General features: G+C 38.0%; 1 protein-coding gene across 1 annotated transcript; it reads left to right on the top strand.

Moving 5' to 3' along the window:
• The first annotated feature begins 336 nt into the window (after nucleotides 1-336).
• Bcl2a1 (BCL2 related protein A1) lies at nucleotides 337-9,390 on the top strand. The gene is made up of 2 exons (XM_052187669.1): nucleotides 337-938; nucleotides 9,144-9,390. The coding sequence occupies exons 1-2, from the start codon at nucleotides 396-398 to the stop codon at nucleotides 9,249-9,251; spliced, it is 651 nt and encodes a 216-aa protein (XP_052043629.1). The 5' UTR covers nucleotides 337-395; the 3' UTR covers nucleotides 9,252-9,390.
• The last annotated feature ends 916 nt before the right edge of the window (nucleotides 9,391-10,306 follow it).

Raw genomic sequence — 10,306 nt, 5'->3', positions numbered from 1 at the left:
ATCCAACACCCTCTTCTAGCTTCTGTGGGTGATATACATACACTCACGCAAATGCAAATAAAAAATAAATGAATTCTTTGTTGTATTTAAAGCTGGGTTGTTTTCTATCAGAAATTATAAATTGATGAAAGGAGCTAACTTTTTCTCCTCTCAGTCTAGTATATTTTCTTCTCTAGTGTACTACTGTCAGAGTGACTTTGAAGGGCCTCTAGTTCCCAGCTATTTACAGGGATCTAGTTTCTCTACATCCTCTCATTTTTGACTTTTAAACTGAATCATAAGAGGAAGAGGAAGTGGTGTGTTGCTCTGAAACATTTTCCTCCTTCACAGCTTGAACTTTGGCTTTCACACACAGCCCACGCACAAAAAGTGACGAGAAGGAAGGATACTGTGACATGATGCAAACAGAAATTCCAGCAACCTCCAGATATGATTGGGGCTCCTCCCCTGACAGGCCCTATCTTTGCAGTCCTCCTCGGCCTCTAGGTGGACAGCTCCAGTCAGCTCTGCCAGGGAAGATGACTGCCTATGAGTTCATGTATATCCACTCCCTGGCTGAGAACTATCTTCAGTATGTCCTGCAGGCACCTGCCTTTGAATCGGTTCCAAGCAAAACATCCAGAGTGCTACAAAGAGTTGCTTTCTCTGTTCAGAAGGAAGTTGAAAAGAAGCTGAAGCCATTCTTGGATGACTTTCACGTGGAATCCATAGACACTGCCAGAATAATATTCAACCAAGTGATGGAAAAAGAATTTGAAGATGGCATCATTAACTGGGGAAGGATTGTAACTATATTTGCCTTTGGGGGTGTTCTCCTCAAAAAACTTCCACAAGAGCAGATGGCCCTGGATGTAGATGCTTACAAACAAGTTTCCAGTTTTGTGGCAGAATTCATAATGAATAACACAGGAGAATGGATACGGCAGAATGGAGGCTGGGTATGTGTGATGACTTTTTTCTCTCTATATATTTCTCTAATGAAGAATAGTAATAAAAAGTTTCCTTACCAATTAAAACAAACAACAAAATAACAATCAAAGGACTTCGGTCTGTTTGTATGCCTTATTTCTAGATGTTCTAAATTAAGATTAAACAAAACAAAAATCCCCTGGGTCATTTCCAGTGGCCTCTACAGAAATGTATTTTGTTTTTTGTTTTTAAAAAAAGGCTTTTAAGAATAAGATTTATACATTTATTTTATGTATGTGAGCACACTGTAGCTGTCTTCAGATACACCAGAAATGGGTACCAGATTCTATTACAGATGATTGTGAGCCAGCATGTGGTTGCTGAGAATTGAACTTAGGACCTCTAGAAGAATAATAGTCAGTGCTCTTAACTTCTGAGCTATCTCTCTAGCCTGCTCCCCCTTTTTATAGTTGGAGAACATTTGTGTCTCCAGCTTTAATTCTAGCTGTGAGATTTGGGCTTGAGAACAGCACCATTATTTTTTTTTTAACCATATCTTCAATATCAGCAGTACAGATCCCCAAGTGCCTGCCTTTGCTAGGGTTTTTTTTTATGACAATCGAGAACTAGTACAGAAAGAGCTGGTATTAAATATTGTCATACATACTTTATTGTGTTGTAATAGTAAACCATATGTACAGTTTTGTACATTCATTACTGACACACCAACTTTTTCCATTTTCTTAGCACGCTATCATTTGTGGCTAACCAGACTCCCTCACAGCCCTTTGTCCCTAGGGATCAAATCTAGAGCCTAATGTGGTCTGAGCATATGTTCTATCAGTGGATTGTACCCTTAGGTTAGTCTTTCTGGGAAATACTTTACAATTGGTATCTGGGATATACATGGACGTGCACATTCTGGAACATAAAAAGGAAGATAAGAGGACCAAAACTTCAAGGCCATCTTCAACTACATAGTAAGTCAGCAGAAAGCCACCTCTGGGCACATGAAGGACTCTTTCATCTCCCCCACTCAGATAACACATAGATGTATGCTATAACTGCTTTTGTCAACCCAGGGCACTTAAAATAACATTTTAAAGAACATTGTATGGCTTGAGGAAGTACATCAGTTGTGGAGTCCCTGTATTGTGTGAGCAAGATCTCTAATTCAACCTCTAGCACCATAAATAAAAACTAAGAGAGTTCTGACTGTGTTTTGTTGTATGTGCATGCTGTTGAAGAGCCTGTCTCTTCCAGTGGAGTATATTTATTTGAGTTACTTCTAGACCTTTCCCTGAGTGTAGGCATGTTTTCTAGGGTGGATATTTGCTTGTAGAGTTATTTGCTCATGGTGTATATCCACTTTGAAATTACTGGAGTTTTCTCTTCCATGGTGTTTCTGCTAAACATGGTAAGAGTGCCCAGCATTCCCCTGGTGCATGGAGATGAATGTGAGTCCTAGTAATCTATCACATTTCTCCATTTTGTTACACTACATACATGCACTTAGTTTGTGTTAATTCATTTCCCCTTGGTTACTAGTAAAGCTTCTCTTCATGTTAAACATATATTCATATTTATTGACTAATTCTTAGAATTACTTGTTTTTATCTTTTGCCCAGTTTTCAATGGCTTTATTAACTTATAGGAATTCTGAAAAATTTTACAGGTGGCAGATTATTTTTAGTTTGTTTCTTATCTTCTAAAATTGTTTATGTGTTCATTAATTACAAGTATTTAAGAGTTCTTTGCAATCAACTGTTATAAGTACTGGCTGTTCCATTTCTGTTTTGTTATAAGTCTGCTTGCTTAGTGCTGTCTTACTGTAAGTCAGTCCTCCTTTTCGACGACTCTTCTTTCTAACTTGGCCTGATTTGAGTCTAGCTACAACATGTCAGATACTATGCTTCTTCTGGTTGGCTTTGGGAGGGGCTCAGAAAAATTTCTGCTGCACTGTGTACGACTTAAGTGAAGACAAGTGTCTTCTAGCCCAGAGGCCATAAATGAGCCTATGACAAAGAACCTCACAAGCTCTATGGGTTTACACTATGTTCCCATTGTGTAGCCCAGCATGAGAAAGACACGGAATATCTGTTATTCAAAAGTCTAACTCCATACTAACATATTGTGTGAATTCTTAAAATTCAAATGAATGAAGGGTTTGGAATGGTCTGTTAGAGTCACTAGAAATGCATTCATTATCTGGGAGTCACGGAGATATTAATATATATATATATATAATGTATGCATAGATATGTATATGTATATGGAAACTACCTTAATAGGGGTATGAAAGAACATCTCTGTCTATGTCTCTGTCTCTCTCTCTCTCTCACTCTCTCTCTCTCTCTCTCTCTCTCTCTCTCTCTCTCTCTCACACACACACACACACACACACACACACACCATTCACGAATCTCCTATGCAGGTTCTCAGATCTTTTCTTTTACAGCTGGGAGTTTATGCTGTCTACATGATAGAAGAGTGTTTGAGATAATTTTAAAGCAATCTCAATACTGTATTCCAGCTAACAGAAATCACGTATTCTGCTGATGGCAATCAGTGCTACACAGTGAGCCAGGAGACACAGGCATGGCAAACTGGCACCTTTTCTTTTTTTCACAATGACACTGACAAATCTGCTCTGATGATTTAGTTTACTTTGAATGGTTCCTTTTCTAGAAATCACACAGCCACATGTCTATGCCAATGGTCAGGTGGCCCAGTAGGATGGGGAAATGGGTATTTTTGCAATTTTTTCCTTTTTCCTTTTCTGAAAGGAAAACCTCCAAACTGATCAAAAAACATGAAACCTATGGTCTCATTACACTTGAACTCTGCCTGGAAACGCTATGAGAATTTCAGAGGCAGATGTGGTACAGAAGCGCAGCAGAGATAGGAAGAACACTAACTCCAATTGCTTCATCTCAGGGCTCAGGGCTCTATCCATGTGACTGGAACAATGTATCTAACTTCTCTATACTTTGTTTCCTCCTTGGTAAAAATGGGCCATATTGCAGCCTATCCACTAGTGTTGGTATAAGGATCACATATGTTACTTACACACAGAAGAGCCAGAGCAATTCCTACAGATGAGCCCTCAGTACAACTTTAAGACTATTGCTATTACTAATAACTGCTAACATTAACACTAACACTAATACTACTACTGCCTAACTCCAATTTAGCAAATCTGAGTATATTTAGACTCCAAAAGTTGCACGCTCCACTTGAGTTAGGAATTAGTCAGCATGGACCTCAGGTGCACTAAGGGGATAAACATGAGTTTAATCACCAGTAATAGGGTGGATACACTCATTTCTTCCATTCCCCTCCTTCTCATTCTTCCATTCCTTCTCTTTCTTCCTTCTCTTCCTTCCTCTGTTCTTTCCTTCTTTTAAATATTCCCTTTAGTTTTAACCTATCATCTCTGCTTTTCTTCATTTTTTCCATTTACTATTAATTTCTCCAATACCCTATACCAGTCTGAAGTACATGGTTAAACTCATAATGTGTGGCAGAAGATTTAATATATATATTTTTTTCTTTTTGCTGTCATTAATTTTGGGGAGGAAAAGATAGTTCCTAAAGTCACTGGAATACATTTTAGTAGCTTGGTGTCTGTAGTCTCAGCTACTAAAAGGCAAAAGCTAGAGGAATATTGCTTAAACACAGGGTAATTTCAAGACCCTATCTCAAAAACTAAGAATGCCTTAAGATGAAATTCAGTGTCTCACTCTTTGGAAATCATGCTTTGGTTTGATTCGAGTGAGTTTCCTACTTCCATACTCTTTAATGAAGCACTTTTCTGTGTCTAGCCTTATGGAATAAGGAAGAGTTCTTAGTCATCAGCTCCACAGGGGTTGAGGGGCTATACTTTTATATACAACACTGTATCCTTTATGCTTAGCATAGGCCCCATTGTGTAGAAAAGTACCTGGCACATAGCTACTGTTCTCAGAACTGACATAGAAATGTGAGGCTTGAACTCTGAATTTTCCTAGTTATTAGAGGCATAACCTAAGGTAAATTACCTAGGAAGTACTCCAAGATTCAGATTTCCTATGTAATGTGTATAACATAATATAGCATAAAGCAATAATATAGTATAAACATAATAAAATGAAGATAATAGTATCTGTACTTAAAGAACAAGAATACCTTCTCATAAAAGTAGGTTGTGAATATGTAATTAGGTTTATGTAAGTTTGGGGGCCACATGGAAAGTTCCAAGAAGTTTAAAACTACTTTAAACATAAAACAGAAATCTCTTTTACAAGTAGGATACACCAAATTGGTCCCTTGCAAGCAAGCAGAATAGTAAGATTTGCAAGAGTTAAGCTAAAAGGTCCTATTCTCTTTTCCTTCCCTTCCTCCCCTCCTATTTTCTTTCTTCTTGCTTTAAATAATGGTGTTGTTAGTTTGGTGACAAAGTGAATGGACAGAGTGAAAATATAGAGGTGTACAAATGACTGATTAACCATTCATCTCAGTAAAGGTATTTTTAAGGTATAGTCAGGACCTGTGAATGCTAAGCACGTGCTCCACCAGTGAACTATAGCTGCAGACCACCAAAACCAGCTCTTGAATGAATTATCTCTAGAGAGGTGACTGTATATCGGCTTATATTTTTCAAAAATTCAGAGGTTTTAATTTTTTTGGATTATTGGTACACTATGTGTCAGTCTGCTGTGTAAGGCTATAATATCTCACACAGCAAATTATAAGAAAAAAAAGAAGTTGTTTAGGAAGTCTGTTTAGGAACCCAAGGGCACCAGCATTGATGGGCTGTATCTGATAAGAGTCTTCTTGCTGAAATATGGGAGAAGGACCCAGAAAGTAAGGTAGGAAGGGAAGGAAGGAAGGAATGGGGGAGGAAGGATAAATAGAGGGCTGACTACACCTTTCATAACAAAATCACTCTTTCAATAACAGTCTTGATCTGGCTATGGAGGGGATGTTCCCATGACCAAAGCATCTCTTAAAGATTCCAACTCAATATTATCAAAATAGCAATTAAGACTCAACATGAGTTTTAGAAAGTAGTCAAACCATGGCAGTTTGGTGTATTATTTTATGCTTTATGTTTTCTCAAATCCAAAGTAACCCAATTTAACAAATTATCACTATTCCAAGAAATAATCAGACCTGGGCATTTCTTGCTTATTATTACCTTACTAATGTGATAATGAATGCTTATTTGTATATTTATTTTTATATGATAGCATCACTAAAGAAAATAATTTTAGAAGAACCAATTTGAAAAATATTTTTACATCCATGTATTGAAATGTAAAATTCCTTATTTGCTGTTCATTTAAAATGTTTCCTCATATACTTAGTGATTTAAGCTTCAGTGAAATTCTCTTTCAACTATTAAGGCCCAATTATTTTTTCTTACATTTGAATGAATAAACTGTTTCCTGATAAATCTACTTTTCCTGGCTTGCAGTTTTTAATTACCTATCATCTATCTATCTATCCATTTCAACTATTTATTTTTATCTTTGCTTTTTCTTTTCCTGTACCTTAGAATTTGAACATATTTAACAAGTTAGCATGTTAACTGCCCAATGTTTAGCTCTCCTGTTAATAAAAGATCATTTTAGAGGCTACCACTTTACCTGTCAGCTATAAGATTATGAATATTCCTGGAAGGGGAACAAGAAATGTCTAAATACCTGAGACTGTGGGAAATACATGAGAGTATAAGGTTAGGAGAGGAACAAGAAAATGAGCAATGTCTTCTTTCTGTTGGGACATGACATCACATGTGTCACAGCTGAGCCTGCACACAGCACGAAGACACTTTCTTGGTCAATTATTCACATGGGAAATTCCCCTGACTGGTGATGATTCCCCTGGTTTGCTGATGGTTTCACAACTATTAATTTCAAGATGGGCAAAGAACCTCTGACTCTCAAGGAGTTGCACATGATTTACTGTTTCTGTATTAGTCCCATTACAGTACAGACATTTGGGAGACATTTAATCTTGGAACTTACAAGATGCAGAGCAAATGTTTGCTAGATAAACATTAAAAATATCAGGGGTGGTGATGCAGAGAATTTGCAAGCACAGTATAGGGGTATACTTCAGTTGGTAGTACACTTGCTTACCATGCACAAGATCTTGGAGTCTATCCCCAGCACTGCCTGAACCCAGCACTGCCTGAACCCAGCATGATGAGACATGGCTGTAATCCCAGGGCTAGGAGATAGAGACAGAAGATTCAAAAGGTGAAAGCCATTTCTTGCTACTTGGTGAGTTCTAGGCTGGCCAGGGCTACATATGATCCTGTCTCAAAACCAAAAAAATAAACAAGTGTTTGTAGTCTTCTGTTTGTTTTGAAATATAGGCAATGAAAACAAGTGTAATGTTTGCATCCCAGACTCTGTCCAGGCAAAGAATTATGTTTTCTTTTATTAATTTGTGGCATTTTATTAATTTCTTGCTTTGTATCCCAAGCTAGCTTGGAACTCACTCTGTGGTCAAGACTTGCTTACAGTAATCTCCCATCTCTCTCTCACGAGTACCAAACCACAGAATGCTACTACACAATGACTTCTTAGGTAACTTCCCCCCACCTCCGAGCCTCAGTGTACTCATTAGATAAAATAGGAATTAGCATAGGTGGAAGTAATTTCCAATCAACATAGAATTATAGATTTTAAGTTGTAAAAATGTTGTTACTGTTGTGATTATAAAAAGATAAAGTGTTAATATATGTTTATGGGAGTGAGGTAAGGTATGGTGGAAGGGGGTACCTTAGCAGGACCATGCCAAGGCATCCCCTCCCCCTGAGGGACCAACTACAGGACAGTATAGCATGGAATAGAGTTTATTTTGAGCATAGGGAGGGGAGCTAAGAGAGTAGTAGAGGCAGAGAAAGGGAGAAAGAAGGAGAGTGTTGAGAAGTAGAGGCCAGCCATGGCTGCACGGAGAGAGGGGGACAGGGAATGGGGAGCAAGAGGGCAAGAGGACAAGAGGCGAGAGTAAGAGAGCAAGAGTAAGAGAGTAAGAAAGGGAGGAGGGGCAAGCAGCCCCTCTGAGAGTGGGCCAGGCCTACCTGGCTGTTACCAAGTATCTGTGGGGTGGAGCTTAGACAGAATCCTAATAGTTAAACAGTGTGCTACAATTTATAGGTGTGTGTGTGTGTGTGTGTGTGTGTGTATTCCAAGGCTTGAATCATTTTTACCAGCCTGTGTTTTCCTAGTTAAAAGAAAAAAAAGGCTAGTCTCAAAAGGAATAGTGGAAATAGTCAACATTTTCTTAGGCTCAAGTATACTGGTTTAGTTTAGATTTACTATGAGTCCTTATAATTCTCAAGGAAATACAGTATATAAATATAAATATATTTTTAGTGTTAAGCAATTGAAAGATAAAGAGAAGAAAAAGAGAAAACTCCTTTCCTTAGAGCTTATAGCCAATGAGCATCAGCAACAAAGCTACTTTGAGTGAAGAGGAAAGTATTGCTCTTTGGATTTTGAATATCTGATAGGCCAACCAGAATATAACATCTTAAACATGATTTAATACTGTCTACACACTGAAAGAATATTCAAATACTCAATATACATTGAATTACATATGTTTTCAAATTATTATTACTTTTTTTTCTTTTTCACTTCTGGTGGTTTGAATAAGAATGGTTCCCATGGGCTCATATTTGAATGCTTGGACATCAGAGAGTGGCAGTATTCAAAAGGATTAGAAGGATTAGGAGGTGTGGCCTTGTTGGAAGAAGTGTATCAGTAAGGGGTAGGCTTTGAGGTTTCAAAAGCCCAGGGCAACTCCAAAGTCTGTCTGTCTGTCTGTCTGTCTCTCTCTCTCTCTCTCTCTCTCTCTCTCTCTCTCCCTATGGATATAGCTCTTAGCAGCCTGCCACCATGCGTCATGCCATGATGGTAATGGACTAACCTCTGAGACCAAAAGCAAGCCCCCAATTAAATGTTTTCTTTCATAAGACCTGCCTTGGTCATGATGTCTCTTTACAGCAAAAGATTGACTAAGATCTAAGATACTTCTTAATATGTGGCTACAAAACAAAAGAAGTAAAATTAGCATATGTAGCTGAAACTTTATTTCTATTGGACAGTGTTTTTTAAAGATTTCTAAAGGAGTTTAGCCTTGGAGTAGAGAACAATGCTGAGAATGTAATGACTACAGGTAGTGGGGGGCAGAGAGACTAGCCCACCAATTTTTAAATGTTCAATTTGTTCTCATAGGAAGATGGCTTCATAAAGAAGTTTGAACCCAAATCTGGCTGGCTGACTTTTCTGCAGATGACAGGGCAGATCTGGGAAATGCTCTTTCTCTTCAAGCAACACTACTGACCAGAGAGAACCCTGGCTCCCATGAGAATGGTTACCAGCACTTGGCATTTCCATTTACAGGGGATGTAACATGACTTTCCAGAGTTGCAGATACTTTGTTTCTACTTTAATGAATAAATTACTAATATTTGTTTCTGTATATGTTTCATGATTTCAGTTTTGAGTCTGTCATTCAATACAGGGACAGGTATTTAAGTAAAGACTGATGATGACCTGGAAAGGTCCTTTTTTTTTTTTTTTTTTTTTTTTTTTTTTTTTTTTTTTTTACCTCTACCATACGTAGAGACTTTTCCATAAGGGTGTGCTCATGGCCTAAAAGTCTGTGCTACTTAGGCTAAACCTTACAAAGGATAAAAATCTTCTTCCTATCTTTTCCTGGGTCCATGTCACAGATATGGATATGGATATATATCCTCAGAGTCTCTGGCTTTTTATAGTTTCTCATTGATACCCTCTCCTCGACCTTTACTCATTGGCCTTTCACTTGGGGTTCATGAATAGGACAGTCAGACAAGCAATGCTGGGTCTAAAAAGAAGGCCTCAAGTCATTGTCCTCTCTGACCTTCTCTTGCCTTCTTTCTCTCTCCAACCCACATTTTCTCCCATGGCAAGACATAAAAAGTGGATTCATTTTCTCCAAGTCAAGTCATAGTCAATAATCAAGTTATATGTGATCATTCTGACTTTCTAATAGTCAAGAAGGGATTACTGCTCTTTCAGCTCCTACAGCAAGAAACTGGAGAGGTTTGGACAAAAGCAGCTAAATGAAAGAATATCAAGCCATTATTATACCCAATTTGTGTGTGTGTGTGTGTGTGTGTGTGTGTGAGAGAGAGAGAGAGAGAGACAGAGAGACAGAGAGACAGAGAGAGAGAGACAGACAGAGACACAGAGAGACAGAGACAGAGAGAGAAAAACCTATCTTTTGTTAGATCATGTTCCAATTTTTAGATCAAGTTTGACAGCAATATATAGAAATCCTGTTTCAGTCTAGATCACTTGCATTATATTTCCTTTGAGGCTATTGGTAGCTCCTATAAAGAAAGATCCCCTCT

This window comes from Apodemus sylvaticus, chromosome 7, assembly GCF_947179515.1.
Source record: "Apodemus sylvaticus chromosome 7, mApoSyl1.1, whole genome shotgun sequence".
In the NCBI taxonomy this organism is placed as follows: Eukaryota; Metazoa; Chordata; class Mammalia; order Rodentia; family Muridae; genus Apodemus; species Apodemus sylvaticus.
The sequence above is the reverse complement of the archived record's forward strand: the minus strand, read 5'-3'. Positions and strand labels throughout refer to the sequence as shown.